The sequence below is a fragment of the Carex rostrata genome, chromosome 21 (genome assembly GCF_964058835.1).
Source record: "Carex rostrata chromosome 21, lpCarRost1.2, whole genome shotgun sequence".
In the NCBI taxonomy this organism is placed as follows: Eukaryota; Viridiplantae; Streptophyta; class Magnoliopsida; order Poales; family Cyperaceae; genus Carex; species Carex rostrata.
Window position 1 is genome coordinate 6,457,394 of NC_135938.1, and position 17,507 is coordinate 6,474,900.

General features: G+C 34.2%; 2 protein-coding genes across 2 annotated transcripts; one reads left to right on the forward strand and one right to left on the reverse strand.

Annotated features, from left to right (window-relative positions):
• Positions 1-2,683: 2,683 nt before the first annotated feature.
• LOC144573088 (uncharacterized) lies at positions 2,684-3,888 on the forward strand. Its single transcript, XM_078322777.1, has 2 exons — positions 2,684-3,037; positions 3,210-3,888. The coding sequence occupies exons 1-2, from the start codon at positions 2,684-2,686 to the stop codon at positions 3,816-3,818; spliced, it is 963 nt and encodes a 320-aa protein (XP_078178903.1). The 3' UTR covers positions 3,819-3,888.
• Positions 3,889-11,557: 7,669 nt separating this feature from the next.
• Positions 11,558-12,508, reverse strand: LOC144573089 (putative F-box/FBD/LRR-repeat protein At5g44950). Its single transcript, XM_078322778.1, has one exon. The coding sequence runs from the start codon at positions 12,506-12,508 to the stop codon at positions 11,558-11,560; it is 951 nt and encodes a 316-aa protein (XP_078178904.1).
• Positions 12,509-17,507: the final 4,999 nt, after the last annotated feature.

The following is a 17,507-nucleotide window of genomic DNA, read 5'->3' on the forward strand; positions in this document are numbered from 1 at the left end:
TGAAAATACACGCATGAACCGAAGAGCCTTCTATAGCCTGTGTGACTTGTTGTCAAGTGTGGGGAGGTTGAGATGTGATGGGAGTATATCAGTTGAAGAGGCAGTAGCAATCTTTTTGAATATTCTGGCGCATGATGAGAAAAATAGGGTAATAAAGAGACAATTTGTGAGATCTGGAGAATCAATAAGCAGGCAATTCCGTAATGTACTTAATGCCGTTATTAGATGCCATAATATTCTGCTTAAGAAGCCAACACCAATACCGGAAGATTCAACTGATGGAAGATGGAAATGGTTTAAGGTACTTTCACAAAAATTTAATGGCCTCCTGAATTGTTTGATTTATATTCTTTTTCTCAATTTGTATATTCTCCTCTATAATTGACATTGAGAACAAATTCTGGTTGTCAGGTGCAATTATACTTGTCAGAGGTACTATACTGGTACATGGTTAAAGAAACTCAAAGCACCTAAATTTAGAGAGATAATCATAGCATTTAATTCAGAAAAAAAAAGATTAGAATTTGATTTTTGTTTTCATCTACAATTTGACTCTATTTAACAGAACTGTCTTGGTGCATTAGATGGTACATATATTCAAGTGAATGTATATGACATTGACAAAGCCAGATACCGTACTAGGAAAAAGGAGGTTGCTACAAATGTTTTAGGAGTTTGTTCTCCAGATATGCAGTTCATGTATATTCTACCTGGATGGGAAGGATCTGCTGCTGATTCAAGAGTACTACGCGATGCAATTGCTAGGAGAAATGGATTACATGTCCCTCGTGGTAAGCATATTAATTAGTATTTATCATATATTTTCAGTTTTCTATTTAGTCATGAACTTGTTTGTATTTCAATTTTCTAGTCATTTTGGAAGTTTTTAGTTGAATAATGAAAATATAGTTCAGTAGAGTTGTTTCTCTGAGTTTTGTTCACTTATTATTGTTAACTTGTAAATATATTTTTGGGTTGTAACTTGTAAATATATTCATGAAAATTACAGAAAACTTAGGGGGGTTTTGGTAAATTGTTAGAGACCACACACCACTGACATGTATCAAAATATTCAAGAGATCACAACTTAGTGGGTACCAAAAAAAAAATTATGAAAATCAGAACAGCATGCCCGTGCTCATCGCATGTAGGCACAGCATAAAAATTCTGATCAAAATTCTGAAAATCAGAACAACATAAAAATTTGTTGTTTCATGCCAGTGTATCAGATCAGATCAGATCAGTGTATCAGATCAGATCAGATCAGTGCATCAGATCAGATCAGATCAGATCAGTGTATCAGATCAGATCAGATCAGATCAGTGTATCAGATCAGATCAGTGTATCCTATTCCTTCATGCTAGTGTATCCGATCAGATCCATATGTCAAACGTACCAGGTTCAGCTGTACCAGTCCATCAATTTGTTGTTTCCCTGCACCCACGCACTCACAAGTTTTTAACATGCTGTTTTGTACATTCTTTGTTTGTATGACAGAAGGTAAATTTGGAGCTGTTTTCATCTCTCCAATTCAAAAGATTGTATTTTTTTATAACTACAGGTTACTACTATCTTTGTGATGCCGGTTATCCAAATGGAGAGGGTTTTCTTACGCCTGACAGAGGTCAAAGATATCATTTAAGTGATTGGAATGATGGCAGATTACCACGAACAGCACGGGAGTTTTATAACTACAAACATTCCTCGGCACGCAATGTTATAGAACGATGTTTTGGTCTTCTTAAAGGGCGATGGGCAATTCTTAGGGGAAAATCATTTTATCCGGTAAAGATTCAATGTCGAATAATTGCAGCATGTGCGCTCATTCACAATCATATTCGAAGGGAAATGCCTATTGATCCTTTGGATGTTGGAATGCAAGAGGCTAACCTACTGCTAGAGGAGCTAGATGGTGAGCGAATTACACATATTGAATCAACAGATGAATGGACCAATTGGAGGGACACATTAGCTCATGAAATGTTTACCACGTGGAGAAACTCAAGAAATAATCACTGAGTTGAAATGTTATTAGTTGTATTATATAGTCATTTTTCTATTTTGTCATTTAAAAAGTTTTAATGGGTACGAAGTATATGGCTTATGTATTAATATGATTCTTGTTATTCTGTGTTTTTGTAGTAGATTTTCTTGTTATTATGTGGTGATGATTTACTAATATGGTCTAAAATTTGGACCGTGTATGTAGGCACATTTATACATAATCTTCTAAATTTAATATAACCTCTAAATTAAAATAAGTTAATGTACATAATTTATTGAAGAGCTTGTATTTTTTCTAAATAAAAGTACTGCTAAATATCGGAAATAACTCAGCATAGCTATTACCATGGCCTTATAAATTAAATGATGTAATATATATGCATTAATTATGTTACCTTGTATTTGTTTTTCTAAATACAACTAATGCTATGCATAAAAAAATATTGAGCATAATTATTACATTCTAAATATTAAATGATGTAATATGCTTTAATTAAGTTTGTTTGTATTTTTTTTTCTAAATACAATTGCTACAAATTAAGCATGGAAAATTGTATTCTAAAATTAAATAGACGTAATGTGCATTATTTAAACCAACTTGTGTTTCCTATAACAACAGTTTGCTAAACATCGATATTACTTTTCTCATAAAAATTAAGACTCTTTTTCTTGCGTAGACATGGATAGACAATCAACCGGCCAGAATAACAACACTACTAAACACCAGTGGGATAGGAAGGAAGATGAGGCATTGATAGAGTGCTTGCTTCAACTTGCACAATCAGGAAACTGGAGAGCTGACAATGGGACATTTCGAAGTGGCTTCCTACAACAACTCGAGCGATGGATGCATGACAAGATTCCAAATTGTCAGGTAAAAGCTACTCCTCACATTAGTTCTCGAGTGAAACTATGGAAAAAGCAATACCATGCGCTTTCTGAAATGCTGGGACCTAATGCAAGCGGTTTTGGATGGAATGACATTGAAAAGAGAATAATTTGCGAGAAAGACGTATTTGATAATTGGGTTAAGGTAAAACACTTTTTTTTTATTAGTTCATTATTTTTTAAGAAAAAATCTTACTTTAAATTAAACATATATTTTGTTTTCATTTTCAGAATAGTTGGTTTGATTATTTATCATAACTCGAATTTACGGCTGAAAGCATTTTATGTTTATCTACATATTTGAAATTCATGTGCAGAGCCATCCAACTGCTACAGGATTAAGAACAAAGTCATTTCCCTTTTTGGAGCAGTGGTCTGTTGTCTTTGGCAAGGATCGTGCCAATGGATTAGGAGCAGAGTCCCTAGCTGATGCAGTAGAAGATATTGACCGAGAGGAAGCAACTAATGATGGTAGAGGAAGAAATCGTGAGGTAGACATGAACAATAATTTAGACAATGAGGAGTTGGATGATAATCCCGTTGACGAAGGCCAATCAAACAATTCACCAACAGATAGAACTGAGAGTAGCGCATCTAAAGGAACTAGAAAAAGAAGAATTTCGAGTACAGACTCACTTAATGAGTCAATTGCTAAAACAATATGCTCTATGGAGAATAAGTTTGGAACAGCTAGTGACAATATCGCAAAATTAGCCAGCTGTTTTCAATTCGTGGCAGATGATGCAGCTAAAAAGGATGGAGTGTCTGCTGAGATTGATAAAATACAAGGCTTATCTTTATTAGATCGTATCAAAGCTGGGGCTATCATTTCAGGAGATACTAGTAAAACCAATTATTTCTTTTCTTTAGCGGATGACAAAAAGTCAGAGTATGTGATTTGGATCCTAGGTGGTTGTCAGATGTAGTAATTTTCATAATCAACTATGCTTTTATTTTTTAATTTAAGACAAAGGGATGTTATTTTATATTATTACTTTTTTTTTGTTGCTGAAGTAATTTTCAATGCCTAGGATGTTTTTTTTAGTGTTTTCACGTTATGTGTTTTTTTTTACATTAATATAATTTCTGATTATTAATTTATCTTCGAACAATACATAAAAAATTAGATAACATAATATTATTTAGTTAATAATTAAAAAATGGTGAAGTTTTGTGTATAGCCATTGTAATACTTATAGCGCGAACCAAACATGGGAATGCTCATTCCAGAGAATATTGAAGCAATGACCATGCGCGAACCAAACATGGTAATGATACATGTCCTGGAATGACATTCCCTGGCATTACATTCCCTGGAATCCTTCTATTCCCTGGAATGACCTATAGCGCGAACCAAACGCCCCCTAAGTTTTCTATTCAAAACTATCTCTCTCTCTCTCTTACTATTACAAAAATACTCTAGAATGCATACGTAGACTTAAAATTATATTTAGCCTTCCCGACAACCACACACTAAATGACTATTACATCCACTTTTTCCTTGGAACTGCATAGAATACCAAATTTCAAATTAGACATTTAGAAGACCCAAGAAACTTTATACCTCTCTTCATTACTTATTATGTTGACCATAAATAATTCTAATAATTAAGTTTATAATTTAACAACATCCCTTAAACTTAATTTCTTTTCCATCCTTCAAGCTAAGAAGATTCTTGAAATTTCAAAGATATTAAGTTTAAGGGATGTTGTTAAATTATAAACTTAATTATTAGAAGGGGAATTTAGTTCTATGCCACTCCAAAATGCTGAATTTAGAAAAATGTCATCCCAAAATTTCGGTTCTGTTAAATGCCACCCCAAATCTCATTTATTAAGAAAAATACCACAATTAACATATTATTATACATTTGTAATAAAAAATAAACATAATATGTTGTATTTTGAGTAGTATATTCATATATTCCAAAAATACCCTCAGTCCCTAACCCTTTCCTTTCCTTAATGGGTCCGATCAGAAATTCGTCTCCTCTCTTCGTCTCCTAGTCGCAAGTCATAAAAACCCTTTCCTTTCCTTAATAGAATTTTCTTTACTGTCCCGTAAACATCTTGCTATATAATTTTTTATCTTTTTGTTTCTGTGAACACAGAGCTTGAATTTGGATCAATAAACCTCATATTTTTATCTTTAGTAAGAGTAAACAATAGTAAAGAGTAAAGAAATATGAGGTTTATTGAATTTGGGGAAATAAAAGAAACGAACTATAACCACCATGCAAAGGATCGATCAAGAACAAGCAGTACAAACAAAATCCATCTTCTATGTTAGCTGCAGCTAGCTTATACTTAATTTCTTTTGTAATATAATTTGGAGATATATCGTACTTGCTTGATGCAAGTAATTTGAAGCTCTGATTCGCTAACTTGAGAGGAAGGCGGAGTGGAGAGGACGGTGGAGAGGAGGCGGGCCGAAGGTGGAGGCGAACGGAGAGGAGGCGAGCAGAGGGTTTAGGGTTGGCGTTAATTTTGAATTCTGTTCATAGCTTCATCAGGCGTTCTATTCATCTAACCTTCATCTGGCGTTAATTTTAAAATCGCGTTTCTAAGGAGAAAAAGAAATTTGAATCAAGGTTATTTTGGTAACTTCAGTTATTATGTAAATTGTTAATCTAAAATTATACATTAATATGGTATTTGCGGCATTTTTCTTAATAAATGAGATTTGGGGTGGCATTTAACAAAATCATAATTTTAATTAGGGTGACATTTTTCTAAATTCGACATTTTAGCAAGGAACCAATTAATTTCTCCTTATTAGAATTATCTATGGTCAACATAATAAGTTATGAAGAGATTCCTAGAAGATTTTTGGGTCTTCTAAATGTCTTTTGGGACTTCAAATCTGAAATTCGGAATTCATGTAGTGCTCATGAAAGTGAGCGCAATGGTGATTTAGTGTGTTGTTGGGAAGCTTAAAGGTTATCTTAAGTCTATATATGCTTGTAGAGTCTTGAATAGAAAAATTACATAATTTGTATTGAACTAATCTCTCTTCCCTTCACTAAAATTTATATTTGTTTTTGAGAAAACACTAAAATTTATATTATTTCTAAGAAAAGCTGATATATATAAATATTCCATCTATTGTCCTGGTTCTCATGTTATTCATCTTTTTTCGTGTGATAGTAATGATAATACTTAGAAGAAGAAAACGCCAGTAAGTTAATTGCTATATTAATATATCCACTATCCGCTCTCATTTAGTTGGGAGCTTAATATACTTAGATATTAATTTCTGAGATAAAACTTAATTCGTAGCTAAAATAAATTAATTATAACATTTTTATTCTCAATTCCCAGTGTTTCTCAAAATAAGGACAGTCACCAGGCATGGGTGATCATGAAATTAGCATTATAATTTCCAGCACAGGAACTGAGCTAGTGAGCTTGTTCTAAAATATCATCAGGCGAAACATTTGCATATACAAGAGAAAGTTGTGCATCGGCAAGCAAAAATCAGTACAAGTGCATAATTAAGATTCCAAAGAAATCCTCTCAGGATATAAATGTAATACATAATCCCTCCAGGACATACTTTGAAAAGTTAAAAAAAAAAAAAAAAATACCACCGATGTATTATAAGTAGTTGCATAAGATGATAGCAAGGTTAATATAAAAATTTTGAGTTCAAACTTTAATGGAACGTAACACATTGCACAGATCTTTTAACAAAAGTGTTGTAATACCGATTCGGCGATTCCGTTCATTGACACCATTCGATTTACAGAACTTATAATACAAATGGGCCGACTAACTTTTAAATTATGGGCCTATGTTTCTATGGCTTGGCCCAGATCTTTATCGGTTGACTAAGAGCATCTACATCCCTGAAACTCTTTGAGTTTCTAATCTGATGTGGCAGTTTCTAAACCAGTTTCAGGGATGCAGATGAGTTTCTTATTTAGCAACTTTGCTCCAAAGTTTCTTAATAAGAAACCGTTTATAAACTCTGACGTGGCCAAATAATTCGCTGAAATTCTTTTCTCTTGTAATTTATTTGCTGATGTGGCAGTTAAGAAACTCTAATTTTGAGTTTCAAAGATGTGAGGGTTTATAAACTTTCAGAGATAAAGTTTCTAAAAATTAGTTAACAGTTATTTAGAAACTCCAAGAGTTTCAGGGATGTAGATGCTCTAAGTTGTTATGGGTCAAACGCCACTGTCTGTAAGAAGCCTTTTTGAAATGGATAGTCTTGACAACATTATTTTTCAAATGTTTTTCTTCAAATTGATAGTCTTGACTACATTAATTTTCAAATGTTTTAGGAACGGGAGGTTCATTGATTTTGGTGTAATACAGTTCTCATTTTCAAAAAGATAAGTACCGGTAAGCTGCAATGACATCTCCTCTATTGACATACATGTGAAAATTGAATCAGGTAAGTTGAAAAATTTGCAATTTCAATATCGATCAATAATACGCGGGGTCTACACATGACTGCATACCAAAGAAATTCAAATACAATAATATGAGTGTTCCTCTCTTTAACCCACCATTTCAGTTTGAATTTATCCAGGATTAAGTTTTCTCAATGGAAAAGGACGCCGGCAAGGAATCTTAGAAACTTACCTTCGCATTTTCGGAACTCTTCTTCTTTTAGATTATCAAGTGGTTCTTTATGGTCAGCAAAGATGAGAACAGACAAAGCAACTCAAACCTTTATCCATCGCTTGAATAATATGCATGTGCACATAGCCTCTTTGGTAGGTAAAAAAGATAGGATGTGGGTAGAAGCAGGTGATCAGGCAACTCACTAATTATGTCTCCGGCGAAATCTCTATCCTCCATTTCACAAGTCATGAAAATGTCTACCAAACACCTTATATGTAGGATCCTCTGATGTAAGGAAACCACAAATTATCTAAGACTATTATACAACTAGGAAAGAAAAAGTACCACTTAAAGTATAAACAATAGACCAAACTAAATCTAGCAAATTTTCTGTTCGGCTGGGGGGAATTATATGGATAGTGCAAATCAGGAATTCAACCATAAATTAAGAACAATGAACGAGTGATTGCTTCTAGCACAGTTTGTTAGGATATAAACTATGAGAAAGAAGGGAAAAAGATCTGAAGCAACCATATCACGATGGAAAAATATATGCACTCAATCATTCAGCCTTTACAGAGACCATTTCCCAAACATCTTACGTGCATGATATATATCTGGTCTCATGGTACAAGAAAACAACTCTGCTCTTAAATTGAGATTCAGTAATACAAGAGGTGAACCCCCAATTAAAATAATAACGGTACTTCCAATTAATCTTGACATAGTTCTCCAAAAATAAAAAAGAAGATATTATATACAATCATATATTTAATGGATTAAATACAATCATATATTTAAGGATAATAACAAACGGGAAGAAAAACCTACCACCAGTCCCAGTCAATTCCGTAAAATAGAATATGAGGGACTCCTATTTACCTTTGAGAAAGGGAGAAGTAAGAAATCAAGTAGATTCGATTGGCATTCTGAAGTACTTGTTTTTTCACAAAAGAGGCACACTAATGGCAATCGGAGCCTCAGAGGTAATCTTCGCGAAATGGAGAAGATTTTTACAAGTTCAAATTTTGGACCAGAGTGAGAAACTATGTTGCATGGATATTGTTGCATGAATATGGGTACGGATATTATATCGGATACGATATAGATACAATGATACGGCAATTCTCAAAAATAAAAAAGAAGATATGCTTATTATGTGATATCTTTTTTATTATTTAATTATATTATTAATTCAACACTTATATTACATATATTAAATATAAAAAATTATAGGTATACATTATACATAATAGCTATTTGAATCAAACATCAAGTGTGACCTACTGTAGTGTTAATGGTGTATGCCTCTAGAGGGAAGAGCCCGGTTTGATTCTCCACAGGCGCAAAAAAGAACTTATTTTTGGCTTGATCCATACACGGTGTACAGTGTACAGGGTTGAGCGTTGGTTTATAGTGGACATGCAGGTATCGAGCTCTGATGCACGTGAGAAGTGACAGTGTCATATCGGAAACCGTATCAAGAGATTAAGGATGCACGACGTAAACTGATACACAAGCTGGTGTATCAGATAAGTTTCGGTGCCATATTGAATGTGTATCTGTGTCCGATACGGGTATGGAGTAACATAGGTGAGAAAAGTGAATTCGAGAAAAAGAGGGACTAAACCAGCACCAAAATTCTAGGTGAGACTGCTATCCGTATCAGTTCCGTTTTTTTTTTAGCATTTATACTTATATTGGTGCATTTTCTGATGAACTGAGGGGCAAACAAAGCTTAATGCAGTCCTAACGCCATTTTTCACCCTAAAAAATTAAAACTAATAAAGCACTATCCTGGCACCATTTTTTTTTTTTTTTGCGGAAAAAAGGCCCTTAGCCCGATACAATAGCAGTTACCTGATTACAAAGAGATCAAATTCTGAAAATCTAAAGAACCACATACACCAAAATCAATCTTTATAAATAGGAAATATAAATACCACGTTATGCCATCCTTCGTTCCTGCCCTGTTTTGCTAGAAGATCAGCCAAATCGTTTTGGGATCTGTTTATGTGCTGGCACTTAAGGTCCTAATTTTCCTTGAACAACCTCCATATTTTCAATAATTCAAAAAAGGCCCTCTGGTCTTCATTTTGGGGTGGTTCGAGTTTAGCAGCAACTGAGGCTATTGTGAGGTTGTCAGATAGGTTTAGACATCTAGGTGATTCCTTTTGCCAGAACGAATTGTAGGGAACCTGCTTATCGATCTTCCATAGTAAATTGTCATTATTTTCTATATATTTGGTAAAAGAGCTGACTAATAAGACTATTTAGTATTTTAGAAAGTTTCTCATTGGCTTGAAAAAGTAGAGACGGACAATTCATTTTTTGATTAGCTATAGAAATCAACATATTGAAATCCAACATCAAATCAAAACAAGGTAGAACTAATACATATTAAGTGTGCTGGAAATTATAATCGGATGGTGGAATTGAAAGAGAAGAGAGGAGTTTATAAACTTTAATATCTTTTATTACTCAAAAATTACAAGCTTTGATATATGCTCACTGGCACTCACGCCTCACTATCTATCTGATTCTATGATTCTACTTCTATTTTTTCATACCCTACGCCACAAGCTTCACACCTATTTATACTTATCCTAACCGACTTTAGGATATTTCTAGATTATACTTTGTACAAAAGTCTAGACAACTTTAAATATAAAATAGTAGAAGAGAGATTTCTACCACATTTTATTATTACCGACTATATAGGTCGGTTAGAATGTTCTAGAATTTTATAGAGTAAATTTTGGGCCTCTTCCAAATTGATTTGGATTGGCGCTGCAACTTCAACAAAGTGTGCACTAAACACAGCCCAAGACAAAAGATAATATCGAGAATAAAACTAACAACACATACTGAGCATCTACTAAGGACTAGTTAATTAGTCAACAACAACAAAAAGCACTAGCCAAAAATGTCAAACAATGTGACAAAAAGTGACAATCTTACAAGATAATAATCTCTGTTAGTGTGCACCCATACTTATCAAATTTAAAAACCTTCTCCGAAGACAACTTAACATTCTTCCCCGGACATCCTCTCTTCACTGCTTCAAGGTATTCATGTTGGAATGATATATCTCCTTCTTCAGCAGCATCATCACTCGGCTTTGGTGGTGAAAAATTAAGAGTTTACTAATTAGATGGCAGATAACAGTAACCGAAGGTCTAGCTTGGGTTTACATGAAACAGAGTGCTTCGCTCCGTTCATTTTGTATTTTACAATGGCATGGAGTATAATCATTTTTTTTTCTCAATTCTACTTTCGCCTTGGCTAGTTTTAGAATGTTGTGGTAGTGAGTCAGAGCCTTAATACCCTATCTAATACCCTATCTAAGCTAGTTAACACAACATCCAGACCCTCACGAAATCAGATTGCAACAACAGTAAAAATAACAAAAAAGATAACAAAATTATTATAATAGTTTGGTACCACGTATGTTAATTGTTAAAGTCATACAATTATGGTACTGAAACCAAACCATCTTACCAGATTGAGCCAGTCATCTTTAGGAATTTACTAGAGAGGGAGAGGGAGAGAGAGAGAGAGAGAGAGAGAGAGAGAATACATCACAAAAGAGGCTCAAAGTGAGGTTCTTCAGATTGGGTGAATGTTTGAGGATGCACACCGGTAAATCCCAGTCAAAATTGACATCTATAACTCCAATATACAAGCTCTTTAAGTTTTTTAAGGTCGGACAATTTGGAATATCTTCTTGTAGTAAATTCTACATTGTTTAAAAGAAAAGATTATTTGAAGGGGGGTATGAACTTAAAATTGCACAAATTATTCAATAAAACAACTGCTACTTTAATAAAGCTTTTTATCAATCCTGGCGTCAAATTAAAAGAAATTACTTCTCCGATATGGGGCCCTAAAGATATTTCCTAAAGATAGCATTTTTGAAGAATCCAACCTGATCCAATCATTAGTTTTGCCTTCCTTTACCATTCTACAAAATTGCTCAAAATCATTCATAGAAGAATAACTTATTTATGTCACTGCCTTTATCTTTTTCTTATTGACTAAGTAATAAATTAACACCGATTTTTGTATTATTTTTAATAATTAGCTACTTAATTCATAGAAAAATGGAGAATACCATAACTTCACGACAAGTTGTATCTAGCAACAGACTTGTGACATTTGAAAGGCCACCAAGAAGCCTCAAGTCATGATTCAAGGAATCAGATAAATCAATCTCTTCAAAAGAGATATCAGCTGTGACAAGAGATGACATATTCTTCAAAGTAATCCCACCTGTATTTACAGATTTAATGCTCAGAGACACAACTTCTGGGCAAGAAATCTCCATCGACACATCAAAATTGCAATACTTTACTACCAACTTCTTGAGCACATTAGAGGAAATCATATTCACTTCCAAACAGCAATATTTCAAAACTAACTCTTCAAGAACAGGACACCCCGACATAAACATTATCATTATGTCATCATTCAATTGCTGATCACCAAGCTCCAGCTTTTTTAGGAAGGGGAGGTCCATTGATCTCGATTTAATAGATTTCTCTTCATCAATCCAAATAGTAGTGTTAAGCCGCAATGAAATCTCCTCTATTGTGTTAAGCCGCAATGACATCTCCTCTATGGAGGTGCATGTGAAAATTGAACCAGGTACATTGAAAAGTTTTGAGGTTCTAATATTGATCGATAATACGCGGGGTCTGCACTTGACTACATGGCAAAGATATTTAAATACATAAAGATAAGTTCTCTTCTCTTTACCCCACCATTTCAGTTTAAAATTATCCAGGGGTAAGTTTTCTCGATGGAAAAGGACGCCTCTAAAGAATCTTAGAAACTTAAGTTCAGTTTTTAGGAACTCTTCTTCTGTTAGATTATTAGCTGGGGTTTTATGGTCATCAAAGAGGAGAACAGGCAAAGAAATCCAGACCTTCATCCATTGCTTAGACAATATAGAAGTGCGCACAGCCTCTTCGGTAGGTAAAAGAGATAGGATGTGAGTAGAAAGCAGGTCATCAGGCAACTCACTAATTCTGTCTCTGGCCATATCTCTACCCTCCATTTCACAAGTCATGAAAAGGTCTACCAACTACCTTACATGCACAATCTCTGTATTCAAATGTAATAAAACCATAAACCATTAATTAGATAAGTTATCTCAGACTAATACAAAAGTAGGAAATAATACACCAAACTAAATCTAGCAAATTTTCTTTTCCGATAGGGGGGATTATATGAATGGTACAAATCAGGGATTCAATCCTAAATTAAGAACAATAAACAAGTGATTACTTCTAGCACAATCAGTAATACAAGAGCTAAACCCCCAATTAAAATAGCGATACTTCCAATTAAACCTAACATTGTTCTAAAATAAAATAGAGATAGTCTAATTATAATGCACTATATACAACATATAAATATAGTGATAGTCTAATTAAAATATATTTCTTTTCTTAGAAGTTTTTTTTCCATTGATTGATCCTCAATAGATTAGCAATATTATTATGTTTAAAAATAATAATTAACCGGTGCAAATTATATTTATTTTTTAAAGTTTTTTAATTTATTTCTTTTGCTTGCTTGAAGTTTCAACTTGCATTCATTGGTATTAATGTTTCTTGTTTGTATTGATAAAAACTACTGTGACTTTTTAAAAAGTTCTAATTAATGGATACAATATTATTGATTGGTTTCTATATGTTTTGATTATTGAATGCCCCAATTTACTGATATTATGTAAAATGTTATGATTGATGTTAGGTTAAGATGATTTTTTTTAACATTCACTCTTAAATTTGCAATGTAGATATTGTATATATAATAAATTAAATCCAAACAGAGACTAATGCTCAGTACATACATTCATGTTTGTCACAAATTTGCGAGACAAATTATCGCAGATCAAATGTCGATTCATCTATGTTGGATTAGAATTTAACGGTCGTAAATAAAGTATACTTGATGGGGCCTTACTATAATAAATGAATTCATTTTTGTTTAATTCTTCTCATCGTAGCTTAGGTAGATGATTATGTTAAAAAAATTGAGGTCAATACATCATCCATTGTCCTTCCATTTCAAATTGAACGGATAAGAACTTTTCATTTTGATGGTAGAGCAAACAATCATGATATTATCATGTGCCAAATTTTATATTTCTTGTACCATAAAAATTGTATTATTTACCAAAACAAAAATTGGAACTTTTGGAGATTTAATCACTAAGATTTACCAAAATTTCCCATGTTGTTAAGATATTTAAATTTGTTTCCCAACCTAAACCCAGTTGGGGGTAGTGGTTGTTTCGCTTAAGGAGTGATTTCGTCGAATACCTTATGGGCATACACCAATACCCAACCAAATGGAGAAATATGAAAGTAAAATAAGAAGTCAACACAAACAAGCAATGAAGCATAGAAAATAAAATAGAGACACAAGATTTTACGTGAAAACCTTTGCGGAAAAAACCACAGGAACATACGACGCAACTTCACTAGATCGAAAAGTTTTACAAATACAAGGAAATTAACAAGCTAATAACACTCTTTCTCACATTCTCTTACAATCTCACACACTAATCTATAAGATTCTCAAGTGTATCAGTGAATTGGTACAAAAAGAGCTAACTCTAGAAAGAACTTAGAGAAGAAGAGAAGAGAAGAAAATACACGGCTTGACTCTAAATAGAGAGACATATCGGCACCACCTTTAATTAAATCAAAACACTATCGGTTTGCTTTGTCACCGATAGCAAAGGCTCAAAGCAGCACCTGCTTTGATATTTTGCCGATAGTAAAAGGCACCAAGTGCCATCGGTTTAAATTCAAAACCGATGGGAAAAGGTCAAAGGGTTTGGACCCTTTATTTGTCTTCACTTTAACAATCTTCCACTTAAAAACAAAGCTCCCACTTGATCTCATAATTAAGTATCACACCGCACTCCAACATCCAAGTTATTCAACCCACCCGGATCGCCTCCTTATCCGGAGGCACCACCTTCGTGAACATGTCGACAATCTTCTCAATCGCATGAACCTTCTCTACGATCAATTGCCAACAATCAAGCACATCAACACGAATCAAGTGGTATCGCACATCTATGTGCTTCATCTTTGAGTGATACGTCGCATTTTTCTCAAGGTGTATAATGCTTTGATAATCACAATGCACAACATACTCATTTTGCTTTAATTTAAAGTGTCCAAGCAAACCCTTCAACCAAATAATCTCTTTGGTCACTTCATTCAATGCAACATATTTCGCCTTGGTTGTAGACAAGCCAACAACGTCTTCCATACAAGACATCCAACTAACGGCTCTACCACCGATAGTACAAACATAACGCATTGTAGATTTCCTTGTCTTTTCACAACTCACATGAACGGCGTCAACATACCCTTTATCATTCTCCAACACAAACATCCATCTATTTTTCAATGATATCCTTTTCTTTGAAAGTTTCACAAACTCCCAAGTCTCATGTAGATGCAACAAGTTAATTTCACGCTTCATTACCCCTAGCCACTTGGCTTTATCCGGGAAATCAATAGCCTCATGAAATGACTCGGGTTCATCCGCATCCACAAATAAAGCATAACATAGAGAAGGAGAATACATTTGTGTAGGTTGAGAAATCCGAGTTGATCTCCTCAACTCTTGTACCGGGGTATTAGTGTGCTCATTTTCGCTTGCACCTTCACTCTCATGCGTCTTCACCGGCTCACTCTCATTCTCATGGTTATCACCACCATCTTGAGGACATGCCACCTTCTTAGATGCAACACTTGCATCAACATACTCCTTCACATGTCGATTTTCATTTTGCTCATTCTCATGATTTTTCATGAATATCACATTTTCATGGAATATAACATCTCGGCTTCTAATTGTCTTCATTCCAATAGGATCCCAAACCCTATAACTCAAAACATCACCGCCATAACCAACAAATACACACATCCGTGACTTGAGATCAAGCTTATTTCTCTTCACATTTGAAATTTTTACAAAAGCTTCACAATAAAAATTTGCAAGTGATCATAAGAAATTTTCTTACCGCTCCACAAAGTTTCTGGTATGCCACCGTCTAACGCCATGCTTGGTGATCGGTTGATTAGATAAACCGCGGTGTTGGCCGCCTCGGCCCAAAATGATTTTGGAAGACCCGAGTGAGACAACATACTTCTAATCGGATCCACAATGGTTCAGTTCATTCTTTCAATAACCCCATTTTCTTGCGATGTATGTGAAACCGTCTTCACTCTCCGAATGTCATGTCTCGCACAAAAATCATCAAATTCATTAGAGCAAAATTCACTATCATTATCCATTTGTAAACATTTGATGGTCTTTTCAATCTCATTTTTAACACGGATTTTAAACTATCTTAAAAGTTTCAAAAACTTGAACTTTTGACTCCAAGGGATAAATCCAACATTTTCTAGAAAAATAATCTAAAAATGTAACAAAGTAAGATGCTCCATGATGTCTCGTTATTTGGTCTATAAAACTGACCATATTTTGTACCAAAACCTGTGTTTTAAACCACCAAATCGTGTCTTTTACATTGAATATCTATAGAATGTGGTACTGCTGCGCTTTTATTCTCATTTTGCATAAAACAGCAGAAATCAGGGAAGTTGTTGAATTATGAAGCTCTCAACGCGCCTCGCGTCACATCCAAAGCGGGCCGCATCATACCCTGACGCGACCACAGACGCGATCACTCATCACTCATGCGAGAGATACAGACAAGCGGGCCGCATCACACTTGACGCGGGTCGCGTCAGCCTTTTCCGGAAACAAAACAGAATAGGAAACAGAGGCTCAATAAAGGAAGGTCGGCCAGAATAGCTATAATACAGGATTCCTTGCTACATACCAATCATTCTGCATTTTCTGGAGCTAAGGAACAATTCCTAGGGTTAGGACTTGACGACTGGCTTGGAAACGAAGTTGAGAAGCGAAAGATGCAAGTTCTTCATAGATCTACTTTGTTCTTCGAGTTTTGTCATGGCTATTTCATTTATTACTTGTTTTATTTGCTTTTTGATCATGTCTGAGTAGTTTATTTAGTTTCTAGGGTTAGGACGTAGTCGGATACTATGTTTTATATGAATGTTGTTTGAATCTGTGTTGATGTTTGTGTTTATTTGTTTGAGTATTATTTTAATTGCTTTGTTGAAATTGTTTGAATGAATCTTAATTTACTGTTAGATGATCTATAGCATCTTTCTGGTACTTTGGCTTTGATGTTTCTTTCAACCAGACTAAGTATTTGAGGTAGGTTTTCGAGTCGTGAGGCTAAACCCAATAGTAACTGAGAGGTAAACTTTCCATTTATCGAGAGATAAAGGATACCTTTAGTAAACCGGACAAATAACTTAGGTATAATACCAATAAACGAGAGTTCAGGTTGGAAATCTAAAAGGGCGAAATTGCAATTCCATTACCAAGTTTATTAAGCCAACAAACGAGAGTTGAGATTTAGGAACATTAGGTACTTTCAATAGAACCTTACACAAAGAAACAACGCAAAAACAGACAACTTCTATATTAACTTGAGGGTCATGCGCCGAGAGGCAAAGTTGAAGATGAAATCAGAAACCCTGGAAACGCCTTTTTATAACTGATAAAAACCCAAATTTTACTTTCTGTCATTCTAATTATTGTTATTGAACTTAGAACCTTAAACAAACCAAATCAAACTTTTCTCACTTCTAGTTTTTAATTAATTTAGGTAAAATCTAGTTAATACTTGAACTGTCCTCTGGATCGATACCTGACCATACCATCGATAGGATTGTATACTTGCAGTCTGAGTCATAGTGTAGTCCAGGTTAAAAGGTATAGCTTGCTATACTGAAACTTTGTTCTATATTTTTGAGTGAACACTCCACCAAGAGATTTGACATTAAATGGGCCACACATATCGAAATAAACCAATTCCAATGATTTCATTTTTCTATGGGATTCATTCTTTTTAAAATTCACTCTCTTTTGTTTTCCATAATATAATGAACACAAAACTCAAGAAATGAACA

Coding starts and splice junctions, on each gene's coding strand:
- LOC144573088 (XM_078322777.1), top strand. CDS start 2,684: ATGGATAGACAATCAACCGGCCAGAATAACAACACTACTAAACACCAG. Junction 3,038..3,209: donor TATTTGATAATTGGGTTAAG/GTAAAACACTTT, acceptor ATTCATGTGCAG/AGCCATCCAACTGCTACAGG.
- LOC144573089 (XM_078322778.1), bottom strand. CDS start 12,508: ATGGCCAGAGACAGAATTAGTGAGTTGCCTGATGACCTGCTTTCTACT.